Source organism: Hyla sarda, chromosome 12 (assembly GCF_029499605.1).
Source record: "Hyla sarda isolate aHylSar1 chromosome 12, aHylSar1.hap1, whole genome shotgun sequence".
Lineage (NCBI taxonomy): Eukaryota > Metazoa > Chordata > Amphibia > Anura > Hylidae > Hyla > Hyla sarda.
The window spans coordinates 8,352,171-8,372,032 of record NC_079200.1 but is presented as its reverse complement, the minus strand read 5'-3'; the positions used below and the strand labels follow the sequence as shown (position 1 = coordinate 8,372,032).

Below are 19,862 nucleotides of genomic sequence, written 5' to 3'. Positions count from 1 at the left end.
AGGGTGTACTATAGAGATATAGAGGAGCAGGATCCTCTCTTCTGGGGGTGTACTATAGAGATATAGGGGACAGGATCCTCTCTTCTGAGGGTGTACTATAGAGATATATAGGAGCAGGATCCTCTCTTCTGAGGGTGTACTATAGAGGAGCGGGATCCTCTCTTCTGAGGGTGTACTATAGAGATATAGAGGAGCGAGATCATCTCTTCTGAGGGTGTACTATAGAGATATAGAGGAGCAGGATCATCTCTTCTGAGGGGGTACTATAGAGATATAGAGGAGCAGGATCCTCTCTTCTGAGGGTGTACTATAGAGATATAGAGGAGCAGGATCCTCTCTTCTGAGGATGTACTATAGAGATATAGGGGAGCAGGATCCTCTCTTCTGAGGGTGTACTATAGAGGAGCGGGATCCTCTCTTCTGAGGGTGTACTATAGAGATATAGAGGAGCAGGATCCTCTCTTCTGAGGGTGTACTATAGAGGAGCGGGATCCTCTCTTCTGAGGGTGTACTATAGAGATATAGAGGAGCAGGATCCTCTCTTCTGAGGGTGTACTATAGAGATATAGAGGAGCAGGATCCTCTCTTCTGAGGGTGTACTATAGAGATATAGAGGAGCAGGATCCTCTCTTCTGAGGGTGTACTATAGAGATATAGAGGAGCAGGATCCTCTCTTCTGAGGGTGTACTATAGAGATATAGAGGAGCAGGATCCTCTCTTCTGAGGGTGTACTATAGAGGAGCGGGATCCTCTCTTCTGAGGGTGTACTATAGAGGTATAGAGGAGCGGGATCCTCTCTTCTGAGGGTGTACTATAGAGATATAGGGGAGCAGGATCCTCTCTTCTGAGGGTGTACTATAGAGATATAGAGGAGCGGGATCCTCTCTTCTGAAGGTGTACTATAGAGATATAGAGGAGCGGGATCCTCTCTTCTGAGGGTGTACTATAGAGATATAGAGGAGCAGGATCCCCTCTTCTGAGGGTGTACTATAGAAATATAGGGGAGCACGATCCTCTCTTCTGTGGGTGTACTATAGAGATATAGAGGAGCAGGATCCTCTCTTCTGAGGGTGTACTATAGAGATATAGAGGAGCAGGATCCTCTCTTCTGAGGGTGTACTATAGAGATATAGAGGAGCAGGATCCTCTCTTCTCAGGGTGTACTAAAGGTATATAGAGGAGCAGGATCCTCTCTTCTGAGGGTGTACTATAGAGATATAGAGGAGCGGGATCCTCTCTTCTGAGGGTATAATATAGAGATATAGAGGAGCAGGATCCTCTCTTCTGAGGGTGTACTATAGAGATATAAAGGAGCAGGATCCTCTCTTCTGAGGGTGTACTATAGAGATATAGAGGAGCAGGATCCTCTCTTCTGAGGGTGTACTATAGAAATATAGGGGAGCACGATCCTCTCTTCTGTGGGTGTACTATAGAGATATAGAGGAGCAGGATCCTCTCTTCTGAGGGTGTACTATAGAGATATAGAGGAGCAGGATCCTCTCTTCTGAGGGTGTACTATAGAGATATAGAGGAGCAGGATCCTCTCTTCTGAGGGTGTACTATAGAGGAGCAGGATCTGCTCTTCTGAGGGTGTACTATAGAGATATAGAGGAGCAGGATCCTCTCTTCTGAGGGTGTACTATAGAAATATAGGGGAGCACGATCCTCTCTTCTGTGGGTGTACTATAGAGATATAGAGGAGCAGGATCCTCTCTTCTGAGGGTGTACTATAGAGATATAGAGGAGCAGGATCCTCTCTTCTGGGGGGTGTACTATAGAGATATAGAGGAGCAGGATCCTCTCTTCTGAGGGTATACTATAGAGATATAGAGGAGCAGGATCCTCTCTTCTGGGGGGTGTACTATAGAGATATAGAGGAGCAGGATCCTCTCTTCTGAGGGTATACTATAGAGATATAGAGGAGCAGGATCCTCTCTTCTGAGGGTGTACTATAGAGATATAGGGGAGCAGGATCCTCTCTTCTGGGGGTGTACTATAGAGATATAGAGGAGCAGGATCCTCTCTTCTGGGGGTGTACTATAGAGATATAGGGGACAGGATCCTCTCTTCTGAGGTGTACTATAGAGATATATAGGAGCAGGATCCTCTCTTCTGAGGGTGTACTATAGAGATATAGAGGAGCGGGATCCTCTCTTCTGAGGGTGTACTATAGAGATATAGAGGAGCGGGATCCTCTCTTCTGAGGGTGTACTATAGAGATATAGAGGAGCAGGATCCTCTCTTCTGAGGGTGTACTATAGAGATATAGAGGAGCAGGATCCTCTCTTCTGAGGGTGTACTATAGAGATATAGAGGAGCGGGATCCTCTCTTCTGAGGATGTACTATAGGGATATAGGGTAGCGGGATCCTCTCTTCTGAGGGTGTACTATAGAGGTATAGAGGAGCAGGATCCTCTCTTCTTAGGGTGTACTATAGATATATAGAGGAGCGAGATCATCTCTTCTGAGGGTGTACTATAGAGATAAAGAGGAGCGGGATCCTCTCTTCTGAGGGTGTACTATAGAGATAAAGAGGAGCGGGATCCTCTCTTCTGAGGGTGTACTATAGAGATATAGAGGAGCGGGATCCACTCTTCTGAGGGTGTACTATAGAGATATAGAGGAGCAGGATCCTCTCTTCTGTTGGTGTACTATAGAGGAGCGGGATCATCTCTTCTGAGGGTGTACTATAGAGATATAGAGGAGCAGGATCCTCTCTTCTGAGGGTGTACTATAGAAATATAGGGGAGCACGATCCTCTCTTCTGTGGGTGTACTATAGAGATATAGAGGAGCAGGATCCTCTCTTCTGAGGGTGTACTATAGAGATATAGAGGAGCAGGATCCTCTCTTCTGAGGGTGTACTATGGAGATATAGAGGAGCAGGATCCTCTCTTCTGAGGGTTTACTATAGAGATATAGGGGAGCAGGATCCTCTCTTCTGAGGGTGTACTAAAGGTATATAGAGGAGCAGGATCCTCTCTTCTGAGGGTGTACTATAGAGATATAGAGGAGCAGGATCCTCTCTTCTGAGGGTGTACTATAGAGATATAAAGGAGCAGGATCCTCTCTTCTGAGGGTGTACTATAGAGATATAGAGGAGCAGGATCCTCTCTTCTGAGGGTGTACTATAGAGGAGCGGGATCATCTCTTCTGAGGGTGTACTATAGAGATATAGAGGAGCAGGATCCTCTCTTCTGAGGGTGTACTATAGAGATATAGAGGAGCGGGATCCTCTCTTCTGAGGGTGTACTATAGAGATATAGAGGAGCGGGATCCTCTCTTCTGAGGGTGTACTATAGAGATATAGAGGAGCGGGATCCTCTCTTCTGAGGGTGTACTATAGAGATATAGAGGAGCGGGATCCTCTCTTCTGAGGGTGTACTATAGAGATATAGAGGAGCGGGATCCTCTCTTCTGTTGGTGTACTATAGAGGAGCGGGATCATCTCTTCTGAGGGTGTACTATAGAGGAGCGGGATCATCTCTTCTGAGGGTGTACTATAGAGATATAGAGGAGCAGGATCCTCTCTTCTGAGGGTGTACTATAGAGATATAGAGGAGCAGGATCCTCTCTTCTGAGGGTGTACTATAGAGATATAGGGGAGCAGGATCCTCTCTTCTGAGGGTGTACTATAGAGACATAGAGGAGCGGGATCCTCTCTTCTCAGGGTGTACTATAGAAATATAGAGGAGCAGGATCCTCTCTTCTGAGGGTGTACTATAGAGATATAGAGGAGCAGGATCCTCTCTTCTGAGGGTGTACTATAGAGATATAGAGGAGCAGGATCCTCTCTTCTCAGGGTGTACTAAAGGTATATAGAGGAGCAGGATCCTCTCTTCTGAGGGTATATACTATAGAGATATAGAGGAGCGGGATCCTCTCTTCTGAGGGTATAATATAGAGATATAGAGGAGCAGGATCCTCTCTTCTGAGGGTGTACTATAGAGATATAGAGGAGCGGGATCCTCTCTTCTGAGGGTGTACTATAGAGATATAGAGGAGCAGGATCCTCTCTTCTGAGGGTGTACTATAGAGATATAGAGGAGCGGGATCCTCTCTTCTGAGGGTATATACTATAGAGATATAGAGGAGCAGGATCCTCTCTTCTGAGGGTGTACTATAGAGATATAGAGGAGCAGGATCCTCTCTTCTGAGGGTATACTATAGAGATATAGAGGAGCAGGATCCTCTCTTCTGAGGGTGTACTATAGAGATATAGAGGAGCAGGATCCTCTCTTCTGAGGGTGTACTATAGAGATATAGAGGAGCGGGATCCTCTCTTCTGAGGGTGTACTATAGAGATATAGAGGAGCAGGATCCTCTCTTCTGGGGGTGTACTATAGAGATATAGGGGAGCAGGATCCTCTCTTCTGAGGGTGTACTATAGAGATATAGGGGACAGGATCCTCTCTTCTGAGGGTGTACTATAGAGATATAGAGGAGCGGGATCCTCTCTTCTGAGGGTGTACTATAGAGATATAGGGGACAGGATCCTCTCTTCTGAGGGTGTACTATAGAGATATAGGGGACAGGATCCTCTCTTCTGAGGGTGTACGATAGAGATATAGGGGACAGGATCCTCTCTTCTGAGGGTGTACTATAGAGATATAGAGGAGCAGGATCCTCTCTTCTGAGGGTGTACTATAGAGATATAGAGGAGCGGGATCCTCTCTTCTGAGGGTGTACTATAGAGATATAGAGGAGCGGGATCCTCTCTTCTGAGGGTGTACTATAGAGATATAGAGGAGCGGGATCCTCTCTTCTGAGGGTGTACTATAGAGATATAGAGGAGCGGGATCCTCTCTTCTGAGGGTGTACTATAGAGATATAGAGGAGCGGGATCCTCTCTTCTGAGGGTGTACTATAGAGATATAGAGGAGCGGGATCCTCTCTTCTGAGGGTGTACTATAGAGATATAGAGGAGCAGGATCCTCTCTTCTGGGGGTGTACTATAGAGATATAGGGGAGCAGGATCCTCTCTTCTGAGGGTGTACTATAGAGATATAGGGGACAGGATCCTCTCTTCTGAGGGTGTACTATAGAGATATAGAGGAGCGGGATCCTCTCTTCTGAGGGTGTACTATAGAGATATAGGGGACAGGATCCTCTCTTCTGAGGGTGTACTATAGAGATATAGAGGAGCAGGATCCTCTCTTCTGAGGGTGTACTATAGAGATATAGAGGAGCGGGATCCTCTCTTCTGAGGGTGTACTATAGAGATATAGAGGAGTGGGATCCTCTCTTCTGAGGGTGTACTATAGAGGAGCAGTTTTATATTAGTACGTCCTCATGTGCGCACACTACAGCTTATCCTGAAAAGTTAATTGAAATGTTAAGATTTTTTTACGCATATGAATCGTTTTTCCTCAAGAAAATAGTGAAGAATTCTTAGAAAGAAGTAGATTTTTTTCATTCTGTGAATGTTTTATAAAGTCCCTTTAAGCCTCTGCCTCGCATGCGGACTGTCACACAAGAAGCCCCGATTGGCTGTGACAGGCGCTCACGCGTGCAGATTGTATTTATGATGAAGGAAACGATTACATTCCTTCCCAGCATCGGTTAAACCAAAGGACTCCGGCTGCTGTTGGGTGTCCTCAGCTGGTGCCGCGGATCCAATTCTGCGATGTCTCCATTAATTATCGATGGCGCCTCTTGATGCTTCCCCCTCTACAGCTGACATCGTTTCAGTGTAATGAACATTGGGGCTTATTGTGCTGGAAAAATCCCACAACGTTCAGCTTCCTGGGATCATTATGAGGGGGGCAGCTGGATTGTTATAAATAGCGCCGAGTCAGGGCTTTCCAGCGCTTCCACCTCCTGGCCATGAAAATCATTCACACTTTGGATCTCAACCTCATTACAGAAAAGCTTGTTCAGCAGAAAGTGCGGAGAACGGCAATCAATCCGGCTGCGCGCGCCCGGCTGCTCCCGGAAGACACTTTCTGCAGTCGATATTGTTTATCTATTAACCCATTAACAATGAAAGGTCTTGTAGTGTTTTGCTAATTGCGGACTATAGGGACAAGAAGCTGCACGTGGGCAGTAGACGTTGTAGAGCAGGATCCGATACTGACGGGCAGACGCTTGATAGGGCGCAGAGGATAGACAAACAGGATGTTTTCTATCTAATCTAAGGGTAGGGTCACACATAGCGGTAAAGGGGTACTCCAGTGGAGAGAAAAAATTCAAATCAACTGGTGCCAGAAAGTTCAAGAGATTTGTAAAACTTAATCCTTCCAGTACTTATCAGCTACTGTATTCTCCTGAGGAAGTGGTGTAGTTCTTTCCAGTCTGACCACAGTGCTCTCTGCAGACACCTTTTGTACATGTCAGTACTGTCCAGAGTGGGAGAAAATCCCTATAGCAAACCTGCTCTGGACAGATCCTGACACAAACAGAGGGGACAGCACTGTGGTCAGACTTAAAGGGGTACTCCGCTGGAAAACTTTTTTTTTTTTTTTTAATCAACTGGTTCCAGAAAGTTAACCAGATTTATAAATTACTTCTATTAAAAAATCTTAATCCTTCCAGTACTTATCAGCTGCTGTTATGATCCACAGGGAGTTCTTTTCTTTTTGAATTTCCTTTCTGCATGACCACAGTGCTCTCTGCTGACACCTCTGTCCATTTTAGGAACTGTCCAGAGTAGGTGCAAATCCCCATAGAAAACCTCTCCTGCTCTGGACAGTTCCTAAAACGGACAGAGGTGTCAGCAGAGAGCACTGTGGTCAGGCAGAAAGGAAATTCAAAAAGGGGTACTCTGCTGGAAAACTTTTTTTTTTTTTAAATCAACGGATGCCAGATTTGTAAATTACTTCTATTTAAATATGTTAATAATTTCAGTACTTATTAGCTCCTGTATGCTCCACACGAAGTTCTTTTCTTTTTGAATTTCCTTTTTGTCTGACTACAGTGCTCTCTGCTGACACCTCTGTCCATGTCAGGAACTGTCCAGAGCAGGAGAGGTTTGCTATGGGGATTTACTCCTACTCTGGACAGTTCCTAAAATGGACAGAGGTGTCAGCAGAGACCACTGTGGTCAGACAGAGTAAATTAAAAAAGAAAATGACTTCCTCTGGAGCACACAGCAACTGATTAGTACTGGAAGGATTAAGATTTTTAAATAGAAGTAATTTACAAATCTGTTTAACTTTCTGGCACAAGTTGATATAAAAAAAAAATAAAAAATTCCAGAGTACCCCTTTAACCTGTCTAGGACACAGGGCGTAGGCGTACCTGTATGCCCGTGGGAGTTCCGGTCCCCGTCGCTCACCAGGCAGGGCCTGGACCGGGATGCCTGCTGACAAAGCCTGGGGAGGTCCTGAGACCCCCATGTCAGCGATCGCCGCAATTTAGACCGGTGATCTGCGGTGATTCCGGGTCATACGGGTCTCCGGTGACCCAGAAAATATGGGGGATCGGGGCTGTCCAAGACACCCCCTATCCCCCTGAAGGGAGAGGAGTGAGGGGTCAGGGGTGCCACCCCTCTTATCCCTGCTATTGGTCAGTCAGAAGCGACCGACCAATAGCAGATCGGGGGTGTTAAAGTTCGGTTCCCCTGCTCTGCCCACCCACGGTAGTCTGGACAGAGCGGGAGAACTGTGCTGGAACCGGCACCGGAGGTCACTTACTGGCAGCGGGCGGCTATCCTGCTTACTACGGAAACCAGTGAGTTGTTGCCTAACAACATCTGGAGGGCTAGTGTTATACAGTAGTCTCTAAACTGTAGCCCTCCAGATGTTGCAAAACTAAAACTCCCAGCATGCCCAGATAGCTGTTGATCGCACCCCTGCTACCTGAACTAGGCTGAGAGTGGCCGCGATGCCTGTGAGTCTGCCGCGCATGCGCGAGGACTCACAGATCACTGTGTGTGTGTGTGTGTCTGTGTGTGTGTCTGCGTGTGTGTGTGTCTGTGTCTCTGCTCATAACGGCCAATTGCTGCTATGAACAGACAAAACAGGACAAAAAAGAAGGTCCTAAATGTCTCGTCTTCCTCAGTACAGTCCCATTTGGCTTCATTCACATAGATCCATCTAAGAACCATCACTTTGGTGCCAAAAATATGATTATATCCTATGGTAGGATGGCTGCCGACCCTGGTACCAAATCTGCACCTCCTTAGACAAGGGCTGCTCTTCTTTTTGTTTTTAATGTCATTTTGTTGCATGTACTGGGGACTAGCCTCAACTCTAGTGCTCGTGGTTGTGTCACTGGCCTGTGTTATAGGAACCCACAATTTCATGGCCGTAGCCTCTGCACTTTGGTGGGAATGCCTCCCTGATACGTTGCGATACCGTGGCACACAGAGTGCCTAATTGTTTGGAGTCGGAAACTGGAGGGGTCGGTGTCCCATCATTTAGACTCCTTGCGTACAGCTTGGTGTATAGGTCTACGTACACTTAAAGGGGTACTCCAGTGGAAAACTTTTATTTATTTATTTTTTTTAATCAACTGGTGCCAGAAAGTTAAACAGATTTGTAAATGACTTCTATTAAAGCAATCTTTACCCTTCCAGTACTTTTTAGCAGCTGTATGCTACAGAGGAAATTATTTTCTTTTTTAAAGGGGTTATCCAGGAAAAAAACTTATATATATCAACTGGCTCGAGAAAGTTAAACAGATTTGTAAATGACTTCTATTAAAAAATCTTCATCCTTTCTGTACTTATGAGCTTATGAAGTTGAGTTGTTCTTTTCTATCTAAGTGCTCTCTGATGACACGTGTCTCGGGAACCGCCCAGTTTAGAAGCAAATCCCCAGAGCAAACCTCTTCTACTCTGTGCAGTTCCCGAGACAAGCAGAGATGTCAGCAGAGAGCACTGTTGCCAGACAGAAAATAACTACTCAACTTCAGCAGCTGATAATTATTGGAAGGATTAAGATTTTTTTTATAGAAGCAATTTACAAATTTGTTTAACTTTCTGGAGCCAGTTGATATAAAACTTTTTTTCCTGGATAACCCCTTTAATTGCTTTCCAGTCTGTCCACAGTGCTCTCTGCTGACACCTGATGCCCATGTCAGGAACTGTCCAGAGCAGGAGAAAATCCTCATAGCAAACCTATGCTGCTCTGGACAGTTCCTGACATGGGCATCAGGTGTCAGCAGAGAGCACTGTGGATAAGACAAAAAAGAAATTAAAAAAAGAAAAGAATTTCCTCTGTAGCATACAGCTGCTAAAAAGAACTGGAAGGGTAAAGATTTTTTAATAGAAGTCATTTACAAATCTGTTTAACTTTCCGGCACCAGTTGATTTTAAAAAATATATATATTTTACACCGGAGTACCCCTTTAAGACAGAAGTTGTCGGGAACAACTGATTTCATTAAGTTCGGCCAACTCCCTAAAGCAGTGGTCTCAAACTGTGGCCCCTCCAGAAGTTACAAAACTTCAACTCTCAGTATGCCCAGACAGCCAACGTCTAGGGGTGAAGTAACCCTTTAGTCTTCCCCACTTTAGAGGACTCCAAGAAGGACATCGGGACCTGGTGAGAAGCCTTATTTTTAACTATATAATGTGTTGCCCATAGTTATATAGGGTATAATCTGGTGTCAATAGATAGAATTGAACGGACCTGGGACCCCCCATCCATTGGTGGAGGTCATGGTAAGAGACATTCCCCTGTTTAGTGCATACACTATTATTTTCTCTGCTAATATCCTGTCATTCCAATGGACTTGCTGACGGAGCTCCGTATAACCGAGCCCGACGGCAACGTGAACGACCCCTTAGCTCAATGTATTGAAATGTAATGAAGTAATTATATAACATGACAAAAATCTAAACAATTTTGTTATCATTTATTTAAAAAAAAATATAGAAATACTCAATATATCAAACAAAGTTAAAAGGAAATGACATCAACGACTAAAAGTCGTAAACAATCACTGAGCTATTAATATATGAAATGATATAAGAAAATTAAATAATGTAAGAATAATAAATAATAAATATATTGTACACGTACGTCTCTGCCTTCGATCATTTGCGATACCAATAAAATACATCTCTGAGAATATAAAACAAAAACAACAACAAGTGACTTCTGGAAGACACCAGTTAAGGCTTAGAGTCTTGGTTCGGTTTTACCCTATTGTCCTCCCTTGGCTTCCGGTCTGTGGCATGTACGGATGTAAGTAGGATTGGCACGTTCCTCTCGGTCAGAGCTGACGCGGTCTGCCATGGAGCCTCTATATTTAGTTGACCATTACTGGTTAAGACGCAGCTCATGTCATCTGCTCGTACATCCCGGGGAAGATCTGCCTCCTTCCTGAAGATCTGACACTTGTAGGAATAGGAACCTTTCCCGTCATCGTTTTTGGTTTCCTTGGCTCCGGTCACAAGAAGTTTCCTTCCATACAACTTAACCGTGATCTCATGGGGGGAGAAGTCCTGGACTCCCAAGGAAAGCTTAAAACCATCGTCGCAGGTCTTGACGTCACCAGGAGGCATCAGTGGTGTCAGGCTCTTGTCGTCAAGGACCATGTCCTTCATGAACTGGTGGTGGAGCAGCTCCATACGTTTCATGCTGGCTTTTGTCTCTTCGATGGTTCTGATTATGTCCTGCTCCATCCTTGTAAAGAGGTCCAGAGAATTTGGCCATACGTAGGACCTCCATGGATCGTGGTTCCTCTGCAGATGAAGGCACAGCATTGTTCTGATCTGCGTACGGTGTTGGCTCCCAGACTTGTTGTGGGTCTTAATCCCTTGGATCTCTTTTTATACTCGTCTTTAAACTTCCATACATGTCTAGGATTCCTGGCTGACGGGTCACGTTACTTAATTGGTAAATATTGCTCCGCATAACTTAGTGACTCAGTCCCCTTGTCTCCTGCTCTGAAATAACACTTCTGACGTAACCTTGAGTCTTAGGTTTCAGGCCTGTACTGACCGGCAGGAGGACGGATTCTTCCAGCATTCACTCATTGTTTCTTTCCCGTACCGTCCATGTGAGGGGTAGGATTCTAGTGGAGCTGAATATCTTACTATTTTAGATATACAGACGCTTTTGTCGATGTTCTAAGTCCAAGGTCTTCTTAATTTTAGACTGACGTCTTTGTCGGACAATGTTTATTTGTACACAGTTGGAAATGTATGTAGGGTTATTGGACAAACCTGGAGTCGACAGCCAAGCCCTTATGGGTGCGGGCAGATTTCTGTCCCATTGCAGTGGTCTCCGCTCTCCTCCAGCCAACCAGCAAGAATCCTTAAAGGAAAAGTATCACTCCTAAAAATGTATCCCCTATCCAAAGGAGGGTTTTAGATTGTGGGGGTCTGACCACTTGGACCCCCCACTATCTCCTGCATGGGGTCCCCAGCTCTCCGTTTTTTCAGCGGGGTATGCTGGCCCCTGACACGCCCCCTCCATGTATCCCAATGGGAGAACCGTTCGTCTATCTTTGGCTCTTCCATAGAGATACATGGAGTGGTGTGTCTGCCGCTGCTTCGTGTGGGGGTCCTAATGTGCTGTTCCAAGAGAGAGCTGGGGCCACTTGCAGGAGATTGCGAGGGGGGGGGGGGGGACTCCCTGCGATCTAAAACTTATCCCCTATCCTTTAGAAAGCGGATACGTTTTTCAGCGTTATACTTCTCCTTTAAAGGGAAACTGGCCATCACTTTTATGCTCCCCGAACCACAAGTCATCAGAATGGACCCCAGTGGCTTATTTCTGCCCCACCAACCTGGATTGACAGACTTCTTCCTATTTGGGTCTAGAAAGAGATATCGATCAAATCTGGCGAGGAAGGCAGAAGTCACTTGGCTCCTCCCCAATGACTTCAGGCAGCATGAAAGTGATGGTGGGTTTAATTTAAACCAGAAGTCTCAAACTGTGGCCCTCTAGATGTTGCAAAACTTCAACTCTCAGCATTCCCAGACAGACATTGACTGTCCAGGTATGCTGGGAGGTGAAGTATTGCAACATCTGGAGGGCCACAGTTTGAGACCTCTGGTCTAGAGAGCGATCTATCAATCAAATCTGGCGGGGCAGGCAGAATCCACTTGGCTCCACTCGAGGACTTCAGGCAGCATGAAAGTGATGACAGATTCCATTTAAACCGTTCTCTACAGCTAAGCAATCTTGGAGGAGATTCTGATTTGGCTAATAATCAATCAGTCTTGTTACAGGGCTCTTCTGGGGTTTGACCACTGGCTTGAATGGAAGCCACAGGAGGTCAGTCCTAAGAACAGGAAACTGAGGCCACAATTCACACAGGAACCGAAACTGGAAGATGGAAGAACGTTGTCTGGTCTGAGGAGTCTCCATTCCAGCGGTGACATCAGATGGGGCAGAATTTGGTGTAAACAACATAAATCATGGATCCCTCCTGCCTTGTATCAGGGTCAGGCTGGTGAGGGTGTAATGGTGGGGGGGGGGGGGGGGGGGGGACATTTTCTGGGCACTTTGGGCCCCTTAGTACCAATTGATCCTGGTATAAACCCCACAGCCTCCCTGAGTATTGTTACTGACCATGTCCGTCTCTTTATGATCACAGTGTCCCCTGTATCTTCTGATGATACTTCCAGCAGGATAATGCCCCATGTCACATGACATCATCTCATACAGGACAATGAGGTCACATGACCATCTCATACAGGACAATGAGGTCATATGACATCATCTCATACAGGACAATGAGGTCACATGACATCATCTCATAGAGGACAATGAGGTCACATGACATCATCTCATACAGGACAATGAGGTCACATGACATCATCTCATACAGGACAATGAGGTCACATGACATCATCTCATACAGGACAATGAGGTCACATGACATCATCTCATACAGGACAATGAGGTCACATGACATCATCTCATACAGGACAATGAGGTCACATGACATCATCTCATACAGGACAATGAGGTCATATGACATCATCTCATACAGGACAATGAGGTCACATGACATCATCTCATACAGGACAATGAGGTCACATGACATCATCTCATACAGGACAATGAGGTCACATGACATCATCTCATACAGGACAATGAGGTCACATGACATCATCTCATACAGGACAATGAGGTCACATGACATCATCTCATACAGGACAATGAGGTCACATGACATCATCTCATACAGGACAATGAGGTCATATGACATCATCTCTTACAGGACAATGAGGTCACATGACATCATCTCATACAGGACAATGAGGTCACATGACATCATCTCATACAGGACAATGAGGTCACATGACATCATCTCATACAGGACAATGAGGTCACATGACATCATCTCATACAGGACAATGAGGTCACATGACATCATCTCATACAGGACAATGAGGTCACATGACATCATCTCATACAGGACAATGAGGTCACATGACATCATCTCATACAGGACAATGAGGTCACATGACTCCAATGGCCTCCACAGTCACCAGATCTCATCCAATAGATCACCGCTGGGATGTGGTGGAACCGGAGATTCTCATCATGGATCCGACAAATCTACAGCAACTGTGTGATGTCATCATTTCCATATGGAGGAACTGTGTGATGTCATCATGTCCATATAGAGGAACTGTGTGATGTCATCATGTCTATATGGAGGAACTGTGTGATGTCATCATGTCCATATAGAGGAACTGTGTGATGTCATCATATCCATATGGAGGAACTGTGTGATGTCATCATGTCCATATGGAGGAACTGTGTGATGTCATCATGTCCATATGGAGGAACTGTGTGATGTCATCATGTCTATATGGAGGAACTGTGTGATGTCATCATGTCCATATGGAGGAACTGTGTGATGTCATCATGTCTATATGGAGGAACTGTGTGATGTCATCATGTCCATATGGAGGAACTGTGTGATGTCATCATGTCCATATGGAGGAACTGTGTGATGTCATCATGTCCATATGGAGGAACTGTGTGGTGTCATGATGTCCATATAGAGGAACTGTGTGATGTCATCATGTCCATATTGAGGAACTGTGTGATGTCATCATGTCCGTATGGAAGAACTGTGTGATGTCATCATGTCCATGGAGGAACTGTGTGATGTCATCATCCCCGTATGGAGGAACTGTGTGATGTCATCATGCCCGTATGGAGGAACTGTGTGATGTCATCATGCCCGTATGGAGGAACTGTGTGATGTCATCATGTCCATGGAGGGATATTTCCAGCCCCTTGTAGAATATATAGGGGGTCAGACTTAGGACTAACATGTTGTACCTTATCAGGTGCTCAGGGAGTATGGGGGGAGATTTATCAATACTTGTCTAGAGGAAAAGTTGACCAGTTGTCCATAGCAACCAATCAGATCACGTCTTTCATTTTTCAGAGGCCTTTTCAAAAATGAAAGAAGTGATCTGATTGGTTGCTATGGGCAACTCAGCAACTTTCCCTCCTGACAGGTTTTTGGTAAATCTCCCCCTATAACTTTATCAGGATAATCATAAATCCTGACTTTCTCATTGGCCGCTCTTAGAAACAATCCGCTGCATTAAATATTCCCGATTCTTCCTTTTCAGGGAAGGATCTGGACTCCACTTGTAGAAGTAATAAAGGGGCGGTGATCACCTCCTCTGTAATTTGCTCCTCACTGAGTTGTGACAGCGCACTCAGAAGCGGTGGGGATAAAAGAAGGATGTGTCACTCACCGGAGTGTGTAAAGCCTATGTTTAACTGCGGTGACTAATGTACAGGCAGCGCCTGCGGCTGATTATAGCTGTGATCACCGCGCACAAGGGGAACGTTAACCTTTTCAGTCCGCACCCCCCGCTTTTAACCCAATAAATGGAGAAATAGAGTGCGGAGGATCATAAAAAACGCTCAATGCTGTTCATTACACCACCGGATACCACAGCCACTTGAGGACGATTCTTTTTGTCTTCATGCCATTTACTGTGTGGTAACATGTGACCTTGATGCTTTAGGTCGGCACAATTAAAACAACAACAAATTTGTATCGTTTCTGTCATGTTTTGATTTTTTTTTACTTTTTAGAATTAATTTTTTTAATTTGCCATTTTCTGCCATTTTTATATATATATATATACAGGGCTGTATAAGGGGAATTTTTTTGCACCATAATCTGTTGTGTTTATTTGTACTTTTATTTTTTTTGCTTTAATAGGACTTGTTGATCACGTTTTATTAAAGGGGTACTCCGGCATTTAGACATCTTAATTAGGCTTGCATTGAGGGGGCGGAGCCTTGACGTCACACCGCTCCGGCTGTCATGCCCCCTCCCATAGGCTTGCATTGAGGGGGGCGGAACGTAAATGATGAAAAATATGCCAGAATGACAAAAAAATTATAAATTTATAGTTCGGAATTTGTGGAGAGTTTTTTACTATTTTCCATTTTTTTCTGGGATATGATGTGATTAAAAATAAAATCAAAGCTGGGAATTGGTATTTTTTTTATGTTTACACCATTTATTGTACAGGAAAAATAATGTTATAGCTTAATATTTTGGAGAACTATGCGTGCAGCGATACCACATGTTTATTTTTTTTATATGGAAAAGGTTTTTTAATGCTTTTGTTAGGGGAGGGGCTTATTCACATTCCTTAACACTTTTTTTTTATTATTTTATTCATTATTTCTTTTGTCTTCATAGGAGACTATTACATGGAATCTTTCAAACACTGATCAATGCTCTTCCACAGCACAGCAGTCATCATTGTTATCGATGCTCTGCTTATACAGTCTGCCAAGGCAAATAAAATCATGGGGGGCATCAAAAGGGGCATAGATGCCCACGACAAGGAAATTATTCTAACACTCTACAGATTACTAGAGAGACCACACATGGAATACTGTGTACAGTACTGGTCAGACCACACATGGAATACTGTGTACAGTACTGGTCAGACCACACATGGAATACTGTGTACAGTACTGGTCAGAACACACATGGAATACAGTGTACAGTACTGGTCAGACCACACATGGAATACTGTGTACAGTACTGGTCAGAACACACATGGAATACTGTGTACAGTACTGGTCAGACCACACATAGAATACTGTGTACAGTACTGGTCAGACCGCACATGGAATACTGTGTACAGTACTGGTCAAACCACACATAGAATACTGTGTACAGTACTGGTCAGATCACACATAGAATACTGTGTACAGTACTGGTCAGACCACACATAGAATACTGTGTACAGTACTGTTCAGACCACACATAGAATACTGTGTACAGTACTGGTCAGACCACACATAGAATACTGTGTACAGTACTTGTCAGACCACACATAGAATACTGTGTACAGTACTGGTCAGACCACACATAGAATACTGTGTACAGTACTGGTCAGACCACACATAGAATACTGTGTACAGTACTGGTCAGACCACACATAGAATACTGTGTACAGTACTGGTCAGACCACACATAGAATACTGTGTACAGTACTGGTCAGGCCACACATAGAATACTGTGTACAGTACTGGTCAGGCCACACATGGAATACTGTGTACAGTACTGGTCAGACCACACATGGAATACTGTGTACAGTACTGGTCAGACCACACATGGAATACTGTGTATAGTACTGGTCAGACCACACATGGAATACTGTGTACAGTACTGGTCAGACCACACATGGAATACTGTGTACAGTACTGGTCAGACCACACATGGAATACTGTGTACAGTACTGGTCAGACCACACATGGAATACTGTGTACAGTACTGGTCAGACCACACATGGAATACTGTGTACAGTACTAGTCAGACCACACATGGAATACCGTGCACAGTACTGGTCAGACCACACATGGAATACCGTGTACAGTACTAGTCAGACCACACATGGAATACCGTGCACAGTACTGGTCAGACCACACATGGAATACCGTGTACAGTACTAGTCAGACCACACATGGAATACCGTGCACAGTACTGGTCAGACCACACATGGAATACCGTGCACAGTACTAGTCAGACCACACATGGAATACCGTGCACAGTACTGGTCAGACCACACATGGAATACTGTGTACAGTACAGGTCAGACCACACATGGAATACTGTGTACAGTACCGGTCAGACCACACATGGAATACTGTGTACAGTACCGGTCAGACCACACATGGAATACTGTGTACAGTACCGGTCAGACCACACATGGAATACTGTGTACAGTGCCAGTCAGACCACACATGGAATACTGTGTACAGTACCGGTCAGACCACACATGGAATACTGTGTACAGTGCCAGTCAGACCACACATAGAATACCGTGTACAGTACTGGTCAGACCACACATGGAATACCGTGCACAGTACTGGTCAGACCACACATGGAATACCGTGTACAGTACCGATCAGACCACACATGGAATACTGTGTACAGTACCGATCAGACCACACATGGAATACTGTGTACAGTACCGGTCAGACCACACATGGAATACTGTGTACAGTACCGATCAGACCACACATGGAATACTGTGTACAGTACTGGTCAGCACACACATGGAATACTGTGTACAGTACCGGTCAGACCACACATGGAATACTGTGTACAGTACCGGTCAGACCACACATGGAATACTGTGTACAGTACCGGTCAGACCACACATGGAATAATGTGTACAGTACTGGTCAGACCACACATAGAATACTGTGTATAGTACTGGTCAGACCACACATGGAATACTGTGTACAGTACTGGTCAGACCACACATGGAATACTGTGTACAGTACTGGTCAGACCACACATAGAATACTGTGTACAGTACTGGTCAGACCACACATAGAATACTGTGTATAGTACTGGTCAGACCACACATAGAATACTGTGTATAGTACTGGTCAGACCACACATGGAATACTGTGTACAGTACTGGTCAGACCACACATGGAATACTGTGTACAGTACTGGTCAGACCACACATGGAATACTGTGTACAGTACTGGTCATACCACACATAGAATACTGTGTACAGTACTGGTCAGACCACACATGTAATACTGTGTACAGTACTGGTCAGACCACACATAGAATACTGTGTACAGTACTGGTCAGACCACACATAGAATACTGTGTACAGTACTGGTCAGACCACACATGGAATACTGTGTACAGTACTGGTCAGACCACACATAGAATACTGTGTACAGTACTGGTCAGACCACACATGGAATACTGTGTACAGTACTCATCAGACCACACATGGAATACTGTGTACAGTACTGGTCAGACCACACATGGAATACTGTGTACAGTACTGGTCAGACCACACATGGAATACTGTGTACAGTACTGGTCAGACCACACATAGAATACTGTGTACAGTACTGGTCAGACCACACATAGAATACTGTGTACAGTACTGGTCAGACCACACATAGAATACTGTGTACAGTACTGGTCAGACCACACATGGAATACTGTGTACAGTACTGGTCAGACCACACATAGAATACTGTGTACAGTACTGGTCAGACCACACATGGAATACTGTGTACAGTACTGGTCAGACCACACATGTAATACTGTGTACAGTACTGGTCAGACCACACATAGAATACTGTGTACAGTACTGGTCAGACCACACATGTAATACTGTGTACAGTACTGGTCAGACCACACATAGAATACTGTGTACAGTACTGGTCAGACCACACATAGAATACTGTGTACAGTACTGGTCAGACCACACATGGAATACTGTGTACAGTACTGGTCAGACCACACATGTAATACTGTGTACAGTACTGGTCAGACCACACATAGAATACTGTGTACAGTACTGGTCAGACCACACATAGAATACTGTGTACAGTACTGGTCAGACCACACATAGAATACTGTGTACAGTACTGGTCAGACCACACATGGAATACTGTGTACAGTACTGGTCAGACCACACATAGAATACTGTGTACAGTACTGGTCAGACCACACATGGAATACTGTGTACAGTACTCATCAGACCACACATGGAATACTGTGTACAGTACTGGTCAGACCACACATGGAATACTGTGTACAGTACTGGTCAGACCACACATGGAATACTGTGTACAGTACTGGTCAGACCACACATAGAATACTGTGTACAGTACTGGTCAGACCACACATAGAATACTGTGTACAGTACTGGTCAGACCACACATAGAATACTGTGTACAGTACTGGTCAGACCACACATGGAATACTGTATACAGTACTGGTCAGACCACACATAGAATACTGTGTACAGTACTGGTCAGACCACACATGGAATACTGTGTACAGTACTGGTCAGACCACACATGTAATACTGTGTACAGTACTGGTCAGACCACACATAGAATACTGTGTACAGTACTGGTCAGACCACACATGTAATACTGTGTACAGTACTGGTCAGACCACACATAGAATACTGTGTACAGTACTGGTCAGACCACACATAGAATACTGTGTACAGTACTGGTCAGACCACACATGGAATACTGTGTACAGTACTGGTCAGACCACACATGTAATACTGTGTACAGTACTGGTCAGACCACACATAGAATACTGTGTACAGTACTGGTCAGACCACACATAGAATACTGTGTACAAAAAACAAATGGAAACTAAGGGTAGATTCACACATAACTTATCCACAGCAGATTTCGATACCAATTACTTCAATGGGTCTGTAGACAAGCCACCTGTGAACCTACCCTAAAGCTGTGTTTCCCAACCAAGATGCCTCCAGCTGTTGCAAAACTGCCCGGCCTTTTGGGGGGTTGTGGTTTTGCAACAGCTGGAGGCACGCTGGTTGGGAAACACTGGTCTTAGGCTACATTCACATTACGGAATCTGGACCCGCAATCCGCCGGCATTAAGACATGCGCCGCATACATAGACTACAATGCATATTCCAGCGGATTTT

The 19,862-nt window shown here is 44.8% G+C and overlaps 1 protein-coding gene across 1 annotated transcript; it reads right to left on the bottom strand.

Annotated features, from left to right (window-relative positions):
- Positions 1-9,222: 9,222 nt before the first annotated feature.
- Positions 9,223-10,882, bottom strand: HSPB9 (heat shock protein family B (small) member 9). Its single transcript, XM_056549171.1, has one exon. The coding sequence runs from the start codon at positions 10,650-10,652 to the stop codon at positions 10,059-10,061; it is 594 nt and encodes a 197-aa protein (XP_056405146.1). The 5' UTR covers positions 10,653-10,882; the 3' UTR covers positions 9,223-10,058.
- Between the last annotated feature and the right edge of the window lie 8,980 nt (positions 10,883-19,862).

What these genes read in the sequence shown, in the direction of transcription:
- HSPB9 (XM_056549171.1), bottom strand. Translation starts at nt 10,652, where the DNA reads ATGCTGTGCCTTCATCTGCAGAGGAACCACGATCCATGGAGGTCCTAC.